This window comes from Physeter macrocephalus, chromosome 6 (assembly GCF_002837175.3).
Source record: "Physeter macrocephalus isolate SW-GA chromosome 6, ASM283717v5, whole genome shotgun sequence".
In the NCBI taxonomy this organism is placed as follows: Eukaryota; Metazoa; Chordata; class Mammalia; order Artiodactyla; family Physeteridae; genus Physeter; species Physeter macrocephalus.
In genome coordinates this window covers 69,696,134-69,714,011 of record NC_041219.1, presented here as the reverse complement: position 1 = coordinate 69,714,011, position 17,878 = coordinate 69,696,134, and the positions used below count along the sequence as shown (strand labels likewise).

Below are 17,878 nucleotides of genomic sequence, written 5' to 3'. Positions count from 1 at the left end.
GAGGCCCGCGTACCGCAAAAAAAAAAAAAAAAAAAAAAAAAAAAAAAAAAAAAAAAAACCAAAAAAAACTAGATGTGCATGTGCCTTTGATTCAGTTTCAAGAATGGCGCCATTATCATAACACCTTTGAATTTTTAAAAAGCCTTATTAATAGATTACAATGTGGGAGTAATTAAATGTTGATAAATTGTTTATAAAGTATTCTTATTTGACCATTTATGTATCTATTTATGCACGGTTGCTTAATACACATTTTGGGGGAACCCTGAGGAAATTGAGGTAATATCATATGTTCAAAATTAAACATTTAGTGAGTAAATGTGATTAGAAAGCACATAGTATGTTCCTGGACTATAGGGTACATGGACAGTTACATTGAAAGATGAGATCCAAAAACAGCCTTACCTGTACACAGTGGTATACCCAGTTACAGTTCAAGATGTTTTCCAGAATTAGGATATAACAGTGCCATAATTTCCTTTGCTTGGACATTTTCAAATATGTCTTCTAATGCTAGAAGTCAACTCCCCGTTTTTCAAAGAAAACATTTGCTCTGTAACCAAAAGCAATACTTTAAAAAATAAAATTAGCAGTTAGTGTCTGGAAGTGTTTTTCTGAGCTTTTGCTCTGTGATAGGAGGTGTGAAGTGGACTCAGACATATGAGCCATGGATCATTCTACGAGGAATGCACAGAAAAACAAAAAGTATTTTTTCAGGAATACCAACTAGTTTCATTTAACGATGACAAAACAGGTTAACCACACTTTCCGGCAATATTCAGAGTTTACAGGTTTAATATAATGTGGTTGATTCTCAGATGTTATGAAGGGCCATCAGGATCAAAGGGGAAGTAATAAATTAGGAGATTGGGATTAACATATACACACTGCTATATATAAAACAGATAACTAACAAGGACCTACTGTATAGCACAGGGAACTCTACTCAGTATTCTGTAATAACCTAAATGGGAAAAGAATCTGAAAAAGAATGGGAATATATATGGATATATATATGTGTGTGTGTGTATATAACTGATTCACTTTGCTGTACACCTGAAACTAACACAACATTGTAAATCAACTAGACTGCAATAAAAACTAAAAAAAAACAAAAAAATTACATTCATCAAAAAAAAAGAGAGACAGATGCCCAAATTCTAGTCTGTGTTTTATCCTGGGAGTCCTTTTCATCTTTGCAAAGATCAGTTAAATCACAAGACACCAGTTAGCACCATGGCTGCATGAGCCTTTCGGTTAATAAGCTCACTCCCCGACATGGTCTTCGGAAACCTCTTGGGATATGGTGCAACCACTAGACTAGAGGTGCCTTAAGTAGGCTCTGTGACTTGGCTTCCCCCAGGCTCCCCACCATGCCTGTTGTGTTAGTTCTCAATGGGCACTCAGCTGGCTGACATTAATCTGTGGGGAGCTGCCAGGAGAACCAGGATCTTGTTACCAAAGAGCAGGTGAAAGGAAGATTCCAAATCAGCTGAGACAAGTGTCTGCATGGGATGGCCTGATGTGGTAGGAGTCAAACACGGTAAATACGAGACGACATCAAGGAACTTGTGCTGATCAGCTGAGTCGGTGCTCAGACAAGTCCATGTCCTGGGGGAAATTTGTAGGGAAATTAATAGTTGGGGAATGGCCGAGACCTTAATATTTGTAAGATGTCTACTGGCAAATAAATGATGCTTTGGTTTGCTGAAGTAAGAAAAAGTTAGAGGTGCCCTGCTGTGGAGTCAACTTAGAGACATGGCTAGAGAGGAGCACTTAGGACTCAGTAATAAAAGAAAATCTAATGGAAGCTATAGACTCATTTGGGATGGTCAGAAGTAATCGATATATATTTAGTTATATTTATATGATATTTCTGATATGTGATATATTTGAGCTTTTACTATGTATGAGGCATCAAGGTAGGGACTTTTTATACATTTCTTACTTTAATCCTTGCAACCACCTTATTGGAGAGGAAAAGTCATTATCCTCATTTTGTGTAATGGGGAAACTGAGGCAGTTGACAACTTGGTTAATGTCTCACTGGCAGAAAGCCATGGGATTTGGATTTGCAGTTGCAATATTTTCTGTTGTAAGCATTCATAAGACATTGCGGTAGAGGAGAGCACCCAGGGCTGTGGTGTGTGTGTGTGTGTGTGTGTGTGTGTGTGTGTGTGTCTGAGGGAGGAGGAGCTATTTCTGTCACCTGTACTCTTCCCTTGCCTAGACTGGGATGGTGGAGAATCATTGCGTTTCTTTAAATGACAGATTATTTTGTCTTCACCAGTAGGCAAACCATACGTTGGTCACGTACCCAAAAGTCGCACATGCATCGATTTAGGTGGCAGGGTTTGCCTTGAATGTACTATTATAATTTAGAATGTGGGAAAAGAATGAAAAACACAAGCAAGTACAATTCTTCCTTTTCTCTTGAAGTTTGTTGGTATCCACAAGGTCCTGTGTCTTCTAGGGGACTACACCCTCCTGAGCGCTAATTTCAAGTCTACTGGACCCTGACTTATCACCTCAAAAATATTTTGAATGGAATAAATTCATTTTAGTTATATCTCTTTCCTTTAGTAAATCCCTTATCTTTCTAACTGACATTTTCTTTCTTCTAGAACAGAAATAGTTTTTATGGCAGCATTTTGAAGATGCTAAGAGTTAGTCATCTAATGTCTATTAGAAGGGAGAGGTGATAAAAACAGTTTTTTGTGAATTGAGCTAGACTTAGTAAAATTCCTATTTGCCATGATAATTGACCTGATTTAAAAGTAAGTAAATCATTCTGAAGTGCTTGTTCTTGTCTCTCTAGATGCAATCTTCCTCCTTTGTCAAGTGAATACACTAAGGATGTTGGATCCAAAAGTCATTTAGTGACGGCTAACCCCAGCATAATTCGGCAAAGGTAAGAGTTTATGACTTCTGTTTGTGAGGAATTAAAAGGAAGGCTTTCGAAGTATTTAACATCTTAAAGGCAGTGAACATAATTCAGTTTGGGAAACAAAGAAGAAAACCATCTGGACAGGCAGGAAGGATGAAGGAGGGAATTGTAAATAAACTAGACAGGATTATGGGAATCCAGACACTATTTCATGCTTCCTCTGGGATTCCGTTTCTTGCCTTTAGAGATGGTAAAAATAACATGTGAATCCATCGTTTTGCTCAAAGAAGTAATATGATATCGTGCTTATTACTACTACTTTCCAACTTGTTGGCTTCAGTCCCAACTCATTGATTGGCACTGATTGGCGAACTGAAGTCATATCAACTTTATTAAAGAGTAAAAACAGAGAAGTGACCAGTTTACTGCATATGCATGCATGAAAGTAGCAATATTGTGGGAATGTACAGGAATGTGTGATTATATGATGTTACAATATAGTCCATCACATGATATTCAGTCAGATTTGGGAAAGCATATGGAAAACTCTTACTCTAGTATCGATTCCAGAAATCTTGGCAGCTGCTGTGGGAGCTTCTGGGGGTCGTCGGTCTCTAGTTGATGAAGCCCAGTGGTAAGCTGTGAGCTGTTTATCCAAGGACTGTTCATCGTAGAGAATGACTCAATCTCTGTAAAAAGAAGAGTCGAACATCGCCTTTATGCTGCCCCATGTACACTAGCAGTTAATAGTGAAATACCCAGATATTCTAAGCTCAGGCATTTGCCACCTAAGGAAGTCTTATCCAAGTGGACAGCACTTGTGTGTCACTTGATAAACAATGCTACGCTACTTGTTTTGGTTCATAAGTAAGTATTCCCATAAAATGGATGTTGGGAAACACACCAATTTTTAATTTGACAGATACTGTGAAATTACACTTCCAAAATGTACCATTTACTTCCTCTTCGGTCATGGATCAGACTGCCTGTTTTCCAATACTGAAAACATTATGTGCTGTTCATCTTTTAAATTTCTGTCAGTTTGCTGAGTTAAAATGATACATTATTTTTTATTTAATATGTGGGTTTTTTTGAATATAAGAAGGGCTGAGTGGGTATTGACTATTAGTATTTTTTCTTCTGTAAATTGCCTATTTGCATTTTTTGCTCATTTCGTACTTTTTTTCTTTTTACAAACTATTTTCCTGTTGATTTATAAGAACTGTACAGATATTAAGTCTTTGCTATATATGGAGCAAATATTTTCTTCTAGTCTGTTTACCTTCTGTCCTATCAGAACTCAACATTTTTTATACAAAGAAACTTGTTAGTCTTTTCCTTTTTTTAAAAAAAAAAACTATCTTTAGACAATCTTCCTTACCCACATCCCCCCCCATGTGAAATTTCTTCTAGTCTGTTTACCTTCTGTCCTATCAGAACTCAACATTTTTTATACAAAGAAACTTGTTAGTCTTTTCCTTTTTTTAAAAAAAAAAAACTATCTTTAGACAATCTTCCTTACCCACATCCCCTCCAATGAGAAAATATTATCCTGTATATTTTTAGTGCATTTATAGTTTCATTTTTCATACTTAAGAAATTTAATCCATGTGACTATCTTTATTTTTATAACACTGATCTTAATGTTTTTCCACAAAAATATATGTTCATTATAAGAAATTAAGAGAGAAAAATACAAAGAAGATGGTAACAAAAAGAATCACCCCAAACCTCACCATTTGTAAATAACTATAACTAACACGAGGTACACTTTTTTCGGATATTCCATATATTCTTCAGAACTTTGAAGATATTGTTTCATTATCTTCTGGCACCCAGAGTTGCCAAGCAAAACTCTAATGGAAATTTATTCATTTTTTTGTTTGAGGGAACTCTTTCTTTCCTTCCTCCACTAAAACTTATACATTTCTTTTTACCATTTAAATTCAGAAAGTTTACCAAGATATATCTCAGAGTGGGTCTCTGTTTTCATTAATGTTGCTTGGCACATTAATGAGAGGTCTTTTGAGTTGGAAGATGTGGAGGTGTAGTGGTTATGAGTCTGTCCTCTAAAGCAAGATGACTTGGTTTTCGCTTCCTGCTCGCCCACTCACAGCTGTGTGAGCTTGACTGAGTTACTTAACACTTCCTCCTTCAGTTTCCTCATCTGTAAAGCAGGGATAATAATACTTCGTTTAATTCATACTTACAATGAATTAAACTGCATATATATGTAGATGTATATATGTGTAAATATGTGTGTGTGTATATATGTATATTATAATTACATATATGCTTAGAACAGTGCCTGGTATATTGTAAGCACTATATAAATGTTAGCTATCATTAGTATTGCTTTTCATCTTTGTGAACATTCTCTCTCTTATATGCCTGATTATTTCCTCTTCTTCATTATATTTGCTCTCTCTTTCTAGTGCTCCTATTAAGTGGATATTAGAACTTCTAGATATATTAACCATGATTTCTAACTCTCTCCTTGTACCATGTAGCTTTTTGTGTGTGTTGTGTCCCAAGAATAACCCCTTTCAGCTCAATAAATCGTATTTTAGTTGTGTTCATTCTGCTATGTAGTCGACCATTTCCACTTTTTAATTGTATTTTTATTTTTTGTGAGCTAAATTATTTTTTTCATAGCAGCATATTTTTTATGGATATAATGTCCTCTTAGGTTTCATCAAGACTGTATAAATGGACTTAACAGTTTTGTGTTTTTGTTCTTTCTGTATTCAGATTATTCTTCCTATTTTTTTGACTTAATGCTACATATATGATTTGACATTTTCCAAAATTTGTACTTTAGTTTTCTGTTCATTTTTGTATGGTAAGCCTTTTTGCTGTCAGTGAATATAGCTTTATAGGTATATTACTTTCATAATAAACAGTTAGTTTTAAAAATGTCACTGAAAACCAAAAATGCCAGTCAACTTTGTGAGTTAGTATTGAATAACTTAAATGAATGACCAAAAATCAGTGCTCTGTATTTAATTTTTAGTGTGATTTGTTTGCTGACATAAACTAATGTAGCATAGCAAGGAGTTGGGAAGAATAAGAAAACAAAACATTTTTCTCTTTTACAGTTTAGTTATTGACTCTCACTCAGTCTTGGGTTTTTTGTGGGTTTTTGTGAGAGGGCTTGGGGGTCTGATCAGGAAGATGTCAGAAAATCAACAATGATGATGATGTCTCTTTAATTCAATTAAGTGGATTGGGGTTCTGGAAATCATAAAAATGTGCAATTTTTAAAATTGGGAAGGATTCATATCAGATTCAGAGAATGAGCAAAAGGTCAAGAGAACACTTACAAAAATATTTTTCTTTGATTATTTAAATTTTTTTAGATAATTTCAGATTCACAAGAAGTTGCAAAACAAAAAAAAGTACAGGAAGGTTCTTTGTACTCTTCATCCAGTTTACCCCAATGGTAATGTCTTGCATGACCATAGTATAATACTTTTCCGTTCCTGGAGGGGAATGAAACATTCAGTACATTACACTGAAGGACAAAAGAGTCTATTTTTCTACCTGAATATGTGGAGTTGGTGGTAAGATTTTAAAAAGCTCGTGAAAACGGGTATTTATTTAGAACAAGACAGAGCAAGATGAAAGAGAAAGTGAGATTGTGATTGTGAGAAAAATTATAACTACAGAAGGAGAAAGGAAAGGATCAATAATTGTTTGAAGGGAAAAAAGTTCAATATAAAGAATTAATGCAAGGCAAGCAAGAGTCATTATGATCAATGCTGGGTCAACATTTAGTCAGTGTTTCTATGTGCCAGGTTCTGTGTTCTTTATATGCATTGCCTCTTTTAATCTCAAAATAATCCTAATGAGGAAGTACTTTAATGTGTGTTTTTACAGAAAAACAAATGTGACATAAGTTTTGTCATCTGCTCATATTCACAGCTGCTGGTCATCAGTCCGGGACTTCACCCAGACTTGTCTCAATCCAAAACCCATACTCTTAACCAGTGACCATCGCACACCCCATCTTTCCAGATGATCCATATGTTGCACAAGGAGACAATTGAGTTTCCACAAGTGATAAGTCATTTTGGAAAAGGGAGTGAAAGTTTTTTCACTTAACAAAGTGTATTCAATGTTTCAAGGTGTTTGAATACAAAATCAAAATGCATATAGCAGTTCCATTTTGTGAAATATGGAAAAATATATCCCAGTAACATCAGATACTTTGATATGCTTAACAGTTAGACAATGGGAATTCCCTGGTGGTCCAGTGGTTAGGACTCGGTGCTTTCACCGTTCCGGCCTGGGTTCAATCCCTGGTCAGGGAACTAAGATCCCGCAAGCCACGTGGCTCGGCCAAAAAAGCAAACAAACAATTAGACAAAAAAGCAAACCCTCTATAGAAAAATTACGGAATTTTATTGAGGGACATTTTGGACAACCTAAATGTCAAATAATATTAATTCTAATGATTCTTGCTTAACCTTGCACTAATTCTTTATATTGAACTTAATCTTAACCAACAGGTTTACTTTGCCTCTTAAACATTTAATTTTTGACCCTTTCCTTTCTCCTTCTGTAGTTATCAGATTCACGTATATATAGACCCTTAATATATGACAGAGGTAATATTGTAGATCAGAGAGAAAAGGACACATTTTCCAAAATGATGTGGAGACAGTTCGGTTGTCTATGAAATTATACCTCTACCTCATACCTTATACCAAATATCATTTCCAGATGGTTAAGACCTAACTTTGAAAAGCAAAACAAGAAAGCTTGTAGAAAATAACATAGGTCTTGTGATTTCTTATATAAGAATCACATAGCACTAAATAGAAGGGAAAAGACTGATAAGTTTGATTTATTAAAATTGGGAACTTTTATTCATAAAAAGACGTGGTAGAAGTAGGGCAAATACAACCACATTTTAGAGGAAGACAACTAACAAAGGACTTGGATCCAGCATATACAAATAACTCTTTTACGTGTAATTTAGAAATAAATTAATTGAATATGAAAAACAGAAAACCAGTAGGAAAATAAGTCAAAGAGTTGAACCAGACTTCATAGAACAACTCCAAATAGCCAATAAATGAATGAATAGATGCTTTACCTCATTAGTAATCAGAAAAAATGCAAATAAAAATCCCTAGGAGATACCATTACACATCCATCAGGTTGGCAGAACTTATTCCAACTGTTAGTGAGGATGTGGACCCGAAAGTACCATATATGCTATTTGGAGGGAATATGGTTCCAACCACTCTGGAATGTGTTTTGACGTTATGTAGTAGGGTTGAAGACACACATGCTCCATGCCCTAGCAGTTCCACTCCTAGGTATATACCCTAGAGAAAAACAGTATTTATAAGAGAGAAATGTATAATAACGTTTATAGTAGCTAAAAATTAAAATAGTTGATTGTGAATTCATGGTGGAATGAACCAATGAATTCAGGTATCTTCACATAGTGGAATGCCTTACTGCCACGAACTATGACTACCCACAATAAAGTGGGTGAGCTTCAAAAACCTGATATTGACAAAAAGAGGGGAGTCATAAAAAATACAGTAGGATGTCCATATAAAGGTAAAAATAAAACTAATTAACAGGACGGTTTAGAGACACATCCATAACAATTCTGAGGACCAACAAGCGGTTCCTTCTCAGGGGACGAGAGTGTTGGATTCAGGAAGTTTTTTATTCAGATCTTGTAGTCTCCTCCCAAAGCTTTGCACACCCAAGATGCTGGCAGTGTCTTGCACTTTCATGTGACTAAAAGTCAAATTCATTGGGCAAAGATGTGCAGTGGAAATGCCTAAGTACCACTAATTTTCATGGCTGTCCTCCAGATCCTTGATTCTTATAAAAATATTCCACTGAGAGTTATAAGCACTATGAGTTTTCACTACAAAATTCTCGTAGAAAAGATATCGGTATCAAGATAAAACAGGCGTGAGAAAATTCAGTATATACGAGAGGCACCCATAATGATGATTCACACATTATATATGTATAATTAATGTATATATATATATATTTATAATGTACACGTTATTCTGCCTGTAGGAAAAATAAGGTTAGAGAAGGTAATATTCGTTGATGTAGTTAGTAGAAATTCTCAGTAAGAAGGGGCTCTGCTATAGCCTTTGTTAGGATATCTTGTCTAGAGTACATTCTCAGTTTTTAAAAAAGCTTTATTGAGGTATAATTGATATACAAAAAAAACTGCACATGTTTAATGTGTATAATTTGATGAGTCTGGGCATATGCATACACCGATGATACTATCACCATCATCAAGGTAATAAACATAACCATAGCCTCCAAAAGTTTCCTTGTGCCCCTGTTTCTTTGAGTGTGTGGTAATAAGAACACTTAAGATGAGTTCTATTCTCTTAACAGATTGTTTTTCAATGGGTGTATAGTGAACTCTTTTTGACAGCACCTAGAACAAAAGGATTAGTTAGGGTGCCCGGGACACAGATTAGAAAGGGCTTTTCAGTCGCATTCAACTTCTGATTGCATTTTTATGGGTTAGAGAAGTTATTCTAATGTGACAGCAGAGTCTGTTGTATCTTCAGACCCACTGCTGTTGTCCTCTTCCTTCCTTTGCTGGGTTTTGTAGGTGGATGGCAACAAGGATCCCTTCACAGGGTTGCCCTTCATTAACATGCACCAGCTCTAACCCATTGGTCCAACAAACATTTTTGTTCAAATACCCTTTAAAAGAATTTTTAAAATCCGTTATTATTTCCTTGATCTTTTAAAAGTTACATAATTTTTTTTGGCATGAAGTTAAATTGTTGCCAAGCATGAACTTTCAGAGCTTTCTACATTGTGCATATTTAAATACATATTGTCAAAGTCTCAGAAGTGCAGATTTAGCTTTTTGGATGTTCCATGTCCTCATAGCAAAGCCAGTGCGCTTTGTCAAATTAGTTCATTAAGTTGAGTTGACTTTCTGTCAGAAAAAGGCAGACTACATTTTATTCAATTAAGTGCTAAGATGTAACCCCATATAAACATCTCACTTCTGAGTTCTAATTATTCAACATATAAGTAAAGTATAGGAGTTGCCAAGAGTTTGTCCCCTGTATAAAATAAGGCACAGCCTCCATCTATTTCTTATAAAGATCTTTTTGCTTTTTCTCAGGGGACACGTCTTCAGAAACTATGTACCTTACAAATGTTTCTTTGGTTGCCTGGTGGCTTTTACACTCTGGGGCACTGCATCATTATAATATTTGGGATAATAGGAGGTATGCCTTTTGTGAAGTGGACAAGGGAAAATTATGAAAGTAGAGTTTGGAAAATAGTTGTTTAGGCTATCAGATTAGTCTTGAGTAAATGTTTTAGAAAAGTGCATATGTGGAATTTGAGGATTTGGAAATTCATGGGGGAAGAGGGATATTAAAATGGGAACTTCACAAGAACAAAGTTGCAGAGGTGCTCATTCAACAAATATATTTTGAAATCTACTCTGAGACAGAGAATACAAAGTTGAAGAAAATACAACTCATACCCTGAAGTTGCTCCCAGTCAGCAGACATTCTGTGGTCTTGGAATCCATGAAGGGGGTCCAGGGGACCCCTTCTGAAATTTATTTTTAAAATTTTATGTATGTGTATTATGTATTTTTTAAATCCGTTTTTCCAAGGCTTCCATTACTCACAATAGGATTAAAATTCAGTGACCCAAACTGAGTCATTCTATCAAGTAGAATTAGAAATTACAGTTCTCAAAGCTTGTTTCTTAATTTTTCAATAGAATTGAAAACTCAGTTAGCCATTTTGCCCATATCAGGTGTTCAGTACATATTTGGGCAAATGATGGTTAAAAAATAAAAACTGGAACTTAATTGATTGTCCTGTTATGATATTACTTTTGAGCCTTGAGGCTCCAGCTTGGGCAGTAATTATTATTTGCAGCCACAAAAAAAGAGCATCAGTGTTCTGAGTGTGTGCTTCCATGTGGGCATATTAGAGGCAGTAGTATCAGTGTGAACAGCTTGGGGTCAAGAATCTTTTATCTGTGCTCTTGAGACCCCAGCATGTTTTTTGGCATACAGGACATGCACAGTAAATGTTTAGGGAATGAATGAATAAGTGAATAAATATATTTTAAATATCCTTCAAACTGAATTTCTGGTTTAAATTGTCTTTAAAAAGGAAATTTAATGAATTTTTTTGTGTCAGTTAAAATGTTTCTATGGTCTTAAACTAAGGAGATAAATTTTTTAGTAACACATATTTCAAAGCAGTATTAATCAAATGCTTAGCAGGGAAAACTTGGTTCCTCTTTTTTAAAAAAGTTGACATAAATTAAGGAACAAAAAAGCTATCGGAACAAATGGAGTACAAATCATGGTGGAGTTAACCTTTTAAAATTTATAAGTGTGTGGCTTTTAGTTGACTGGAAGGACTTGATATAAGATCCAAATATTTATTTTGAGGTTTCTAATATCAGGTAGAAACTGGGTAATCTCTTTTCGTACAAGTGAAGAGACTATCCAATGGTTATCACCTCTAATTTTACTAAAGGCACTTGGGAGTGTAGAGGTATTATCTGGGAGAACAATTGCTTATTTTATTGATGTACTTTTTCAAAAATAATTTGAGCTTTGAGGAGAATGACTTGGATCCAAAGAGGGTTTATAGCAACTTCTTTTTAACATTCTACATGACTCATGCCTCAGACTGTGTTCCTAAACATCTCCATCTCTTCTGCCCGCTGACTTCTTTTTTCTTTTCTCTCCAAACTTAGAGCAGTTTATCAGTGTTTGCACCAAGGTTTGGCAGTCACTGATAGCCATTCTGTCTAACATCTGCTGTGATATAAGGGAATTAAAAGGCAGATGCTAAAACTGGAGCTAGAGAGAGCAAGGAGAAGACAGAGAAGAGATGCCTCTAAAAGGGTGTAGATCTGTGTGGAGTTTGTGTCTGGATGAAATAGTTATCCCAGTTTTGGCTTTAAACAGACTTTGTATTCAAATTCTAGTGCCACTGCTAGTAAGTGCTTCATACTTGCTAGCTATGTTAGTTTAGTTACTTAACCTCCCCCCTGTGAGTTGAGAATAAAATTATTTACCTTGAGGATTGTTGAGAGATGTAAATGAAATAATGTAGCTGTGGCCAGTAGAAGTTATTCTGATTAATACCCAGAATAGCTACTCAGGAGGACTCTCCTGTTGGAATACATTTTGTTCTTGGTTAAAACATATTTTTAATGCATTATTGGGCTCATCGAATTTAGGGAATCTCCAAGAGTATCTGCATGCTTCTCCCCCAAACAAACAAAAAACCCCAAAGCACAAAACAGAAAATCATGAACCTAAAACCAGACCAAGCATTGTGAACTATAAAATTCTGATACCAAAGCTGAGAACAGGAGACCAAGCCCTGGATTTACCATGTTAATGTGTGCCCCATATTAAGCCTTGATAAGGGACAATGTGGTCCCAAGTCATATTAGCAGTCTATGGCTTCTAATAGAAGCAAACACAAATTTCTTCTAGAGGAAAGCTCTCAGAATACCACCTTCAAACAGACATAAGCTCATAAGGAAACACTGAAATTCACAATATTGAAAGTCCTCAGAGATAAAAAGTAAACAAAAATTGTGGATAGACACGCCTGAGAATTTACTGAAATTGTCAGATGCAATATATTACTAAGTATGAAATTCTTATAGAAAAAATAAATATGAATCAAAAGTCAGCAAGAAAATATCAAAATTACCTAGATAGCTTTAAAAAAGAGCCAAATAGGAATTTTATTTTATTTTTTAAAAAATATTTATTTATTTGGCTGCATTGTGTCTTAGTTGCAGCATGCAGGATCTTTTGTTGCGGCATGGGGACTCTCTAGTTGCGGCGTGCGGGCTCTAGAGCATCTGGGCTTAGTTGCCCCATGGCATGTGGGATCTTAGTTCCCCGACCAGGGATTGAACCCACCTCCCCTGAATTGGAAGACAGATTCTTAACCACTGGACCACCAGGGAAGTCCCCCAAATAAGAAATTTAGAAATGAAAATATAAATGTTGAAATGGACAGACATCAGATTAGACATAACTGAAGAGAGAATCAGTGAACTGGAAAATAGAGCAAATAATTTTTTAGATACAAAGATATAGAAAATATGAAGACAAGACAAAGAAACTTGGAGACTGGAATAAGAATGACTACCAGTCCAGTCTTTCTTTAAATGGAATTGTGGAATTATAAAATAGAGGTAAAAGTTGAGACTTCTTCAGACTTAAAGAGTAATGTAATCCATAAATACAAAAAACAAAGTATCAAACATGAATTAAATTAAAAAAAAATGCAAACCTAGACCATTTTAGTAAAATTGAACTAAACATAATAAAAAGCTTTTAAAAGCAGCTGGAGAAAAAAGACATTACCTGCAAAAGAATGATCATTACACTAAAAGCAGACTTCTTCCAACAGTAAAAATGGAAGTCAGAAATCAATGGGAAAAAACAAATGGAATCTAATTAAACTTAAAAGCTTTTGCACAGCAAAAGAAACCATAAACAAAACGAAAAGACAGCCCTCAGATTGGGGGAAAATATTTGCAAATGAAGCAACTGACAAAGGATTAATCTCCAAAATATACAAACAGCTCATTCCGCTCAATATCAAAAAAAACAAACAACCCAATCCAAAAATGGGCAGAAAACCTAAACAGACATTTCTCCAAAGAAGATGTACAGATTGCCAAATAGCACATGAAAAGATGCTCAACTTCACTAATTATTAGAGAAATGCAAATCAAAACTACAACTAGGTATCACCTCACACTAGTCAGAATGGCCGTCATCAAAAAATCTGCAAACAATAAATGCTGGAGAGGGTGTGGAGAAAAGAGTACCCTCCTACACTTTTGGTGGGAATGTCAGTTGGTGCAGCCACCATAGAGAACAGTATGGAAGTTCCTTAAAAAACTAAACATAGAACCACCATATGACCCAGCAATCCCACACCTGGGCATATATCTGGAGAAAACCATAATTCAAAAAGGTACATGCACCCCAGTGTTCATTGCAGCACTATTTACAATAGCCAGGACGTGGAAGCAACCTAAATGTCCATCAGCAGAGGAATGGATAAAGAAGATGTGGTACATATATCCAATGGAATATTACTCAGCCATAAAAAGGACAAAATAATGCCATTTGCAGTAACATGGATGGACCTAGAGATTGTCATACTGAGTGAAGTAAGTCAGACACAGAAAGACAAATATATGATATCACTTATATGTGTAATCTAAAAAAAAGGGTACAAATGAATTTATTTACAAAACAGAAGTAGTGTCACAGATGTAAAAACTTATGGTTAGCAGGGGATTGGGGGGGAGGATAAATTGGGAGATTGGGATTGACATGTACATACTACTAGAGGTTGTCATACTGAGTGAAGTAAGTCAGACACAGAAAGACAAATATATGATATCACTTATATGTGTAATCTAAAAAAAAAGGGTACAAATGAATTTATTTACAAAACAGAAGTAGTGTCACAGATGTTAAAACTTATGGTTAGCAGGGGATTGGGGGGGAGGATAAATTGAGAGATTGGGATTGACATATACATACTACTATATATAAAACAGATAACTAGTAAGAACCTGCTGTATAGCACAGGGAACTCTACTCAATACTCTGTAATGGCCTGTATGGGAAAAGAATCTAAAAAAAAAAAAGATTGGATATATGTATATGTATAACTGATTCACTTTGTTGTACGCCTGAAAGTAACACAACATTGTAAATCAACTATACTCCAATACAAATTTAAAGAAAAAGAGAAATCAGTGGGAAAATATCTTCAAAATGGTGAGAGAAGAAACTATCAACATAGGAGTGTGTACAAATTGTCTTTGAAGTAAGAAAAACATTTTCTGTAAAAACAGATTATTTACCATCAGCAGACCTTCAGAGAAAGAAATTCTAAAGAATGTATTTCAGGAAAAAAGAATGTTACTTTAGAAGGAAAATCTGGGATGGCAAAGAAATTGGTAAACATATAAACAAATCTAAACGAACCTCACCCATATGAAATAATAATTATACATTATCTTTACGTATGATTTGTAGAAGCCACAGATATGGAGAGCCTGCTTTAAGGGATGTGAGTATCCATGGACTGGGTCCTGGAATTAATTCCCTGCAGATACCAAGGGATGACTGTACTGGAAAATAACATCACTTAAATTGGGAGGGAGAGAGTGAAGTGTTTTAAAGCTCTTGTTTCAGTTATTTATTGCTCAATAGCAAATCATTTGCCATGGCTTGAACAACAACAGTCATTTTAGTGTCTTTCACAGTTTCTGTGGGTCAGGAATTCAGGAAGGACCAGGCTCAGGAAATCTGGCTTATGATCTCTCATCCAGTGACTGGAGTTGAAATGATGAAGGATTGGAGCAGCTGGGGTTGGCTGGGCATCTCTTTTTCTCCATCTAGTCTCAGGGATCTCCATGTGGTCTCTCCTTGTGAGCTTGTTTGGGCTCCCTCACAGCATGCCAGCCTCAATACAGTTGGATTGTTTGTATGGTAGCTGGCTTCCACCAAAGCTAGTGTCCAAAGAGGACATGGCAGAAGTAGTGACATTTGTATAACCTCACAATGGAAATGACATATAGGTCAGTTCCATCACATTCTATAGGTTGAGGCAATCACAAAGGCCCACCCAGCTTCGAGAGGAAAGAGTCCTAGCACAGATCTGCCTGTTGTTAGGAGAAGTGTCAAAGTCACATTGTTAAAAGCATATGTATGATAGGAGATGTTATTGTGGTCATCTTTGGAAAATATAATCTGCCTTGGGTCACAACAATTCATATCCCTTGCCCATTCAAAATAACATTATTCTTTCCCTGAAGACCCTCAAGACTTATTCCATCACAGCATCAACTTCAAGTCCCAGGATCTCCAAAGAATTGAAAGAAGGAACAGCAACAACAACAGAAACCCAGAAAAGAATAACCTGAAAACAAAAGTACAGCAGAGGGGATCTAAAAAGCTAAAGTTGATTCTTTGAAAAGTTGATAAATAAAAATTACTTAAAATAGACCTTTTATAATTTTTCTACAAATCTGTCCTAAAAATAAAGGGAAAAAAGCCCTAGTGTGTACAAGCATACATATCATGTTGTAAATAATTTGAAAACATTTGCACTCTTTAGACATACAAAAATATATCTGTGGTTTTGTAACTAGTGTCCATATTGATGGAATATTATGCAATGATATTATGGAATAATATTCGTGAATAATTTTAACAAATGGTAAAATGCCCACATAGTGAGTGAAAAAATAAGTATATAAATGCATATGCTTCAACTATGTAAAACTATATGCATAGAAAATCCCTAAGGAAATAAATAAACATTTTCCAAATTGGCTGCAAAGTTTTATAATAGGAAAAAAATCATTAAAAGCAAGTCTTGTTATTTTACATTTTCTCCTAATGTTAACTCCTTTTGATGATACAGTAGCCCTCTGAGTTAGAAGAGCAGACAATAGAATGAAGCCCTGATTTTGTGTGTGTGTGTTCCTGCCTTTCCAGATCTAAGTAAGATTGGCTTAGACCCCAAATTTTATGTACTGAATTCAGAAAGTCAGAACATTCTGTGCATCTTTTGAGGAACATTGTCCTGGGAGCAGTGGAAGTGAGCCTGGCAACAAGAACCCACCTCCTGACATGGAGTAGTTATCACATCAGTGTCCATCTGTTTCTTCCCTTTCTCTTTCCCTCTCTGAAGTTCTAATCCTCAGCATTAAGTAGCAGGTCAGATCAAATGTTACTTTAAAAGAATAATTAGAACATAATTAGTAAATACTGGAATAGCCTAATTTTTCATGATACTTTCATGCAGATCCATTGAGAGTAAGTTGCACTCTAGTGATAAAACATTAAGGGGTTGACCCAGAAGGAGTACCAAGTTAAGAATTTTTTACACAGGATTTATATTGACTTTCAACACGTTGAATTATAAGAACATGTCTCTTTTTCCATCCCCTCACTTTCAGTCTGTATGTGTCCCTAGGTCTGAAGTGGGTCTCTTGTAGACAGCATATATACGGGTCTTGTTTTTGTATCCATTCAGCTTGTCTATGTTTTTTGCTTGGAGCATTTAATCCATTTATGCTTAAGGTAATTATCGATATGTATGTTCCTATTACCATTTTCTTTATTGTTTTGGGTTTGTTATTGTAGGTCTTTTCCTTCTCTTGTGTTTCCTGTTTAGAGAAGTTCCTTTAGCATTTGTTGTAAAGCTGGTTTGGTGGTGCTGAACTCCCTTAGCTTTTGCTTGCCTGTAAACGTTTTAATTTCTCCATCAAATCTGAATGAGATCCATGCTGTGTACAGTAATCATGGTTTTAGGTTTTTCTCCTTCATCACTTTAAATATGTCTTGCCACTCCCTTCTAGCTTGCAGAGTTTCTGCTGAAAGACCAGCTGTTAACCTTTTGGGGATTCCCTTCTGTGTTATTTGTTGTTTTCCCCTTGCTGCTTTTAATATTTTTTCTTTGTATCTAATTTTTGATAGTTTGATGAATATGTGTCTTGGTGTGTTTCTCCTTGGATTTATCCTGTATGGGACTCTCTGTGCTTCCTGGACTTGATTAACTATTTCCTTTCCCATATTGGGGAAGTTTTCAACTATAATCTCTTCAAATATTTTATCAGTCCCTTTCTTTTTCTCTTCTTCTCCTGGGACCCCTATAATCTGAATGTTGGTGCATTTAATGTTGTCCCAGAGGTCTCTGAGACTTTCCTCAGTACTTTTTATTCCATGCAAATGGAAATCAAAAGAAAGCTGCAGTATCAATTCTCATAAAAGACAAAATAGACTTTAAAATAAAGACTATTACAAGAGACAAAGAAGGACACTACATAATGATCAAGGGATCGATCCAAGAAGAATATATAACAATTGTAAATATTTATGCACCCAACATAGGAGCACCTCAATACATAAGGCAAATACTAACAGCC

General features: G+C 35.4%; 1 protein-coding gene across 1 annotated transcript in view; it reads left to right on the top strand.

The window, feature by feature from the left end:
- The window catches only part of ST8SIA1 (ST8 alpha-N-acetyl-neuraminide alpha-2,8-sialyltransferase 1), a 166,324-nt gene that overhangs the window by 99,798 nt on the left and 48,648 nt on the right, over positions 1-17,878 (top strand). Inside the window, exon 4 of the mRNA XM_024129335.3 lies at positions 2,819-2,911. Within this exon, the coding sequence (XP_023985103.1) occupies positions 2,819-2,911 (93 nt within the window). The remainder of the gene's footprint in view (positions 1-2,818; positions 2,912-17,878) is intronic.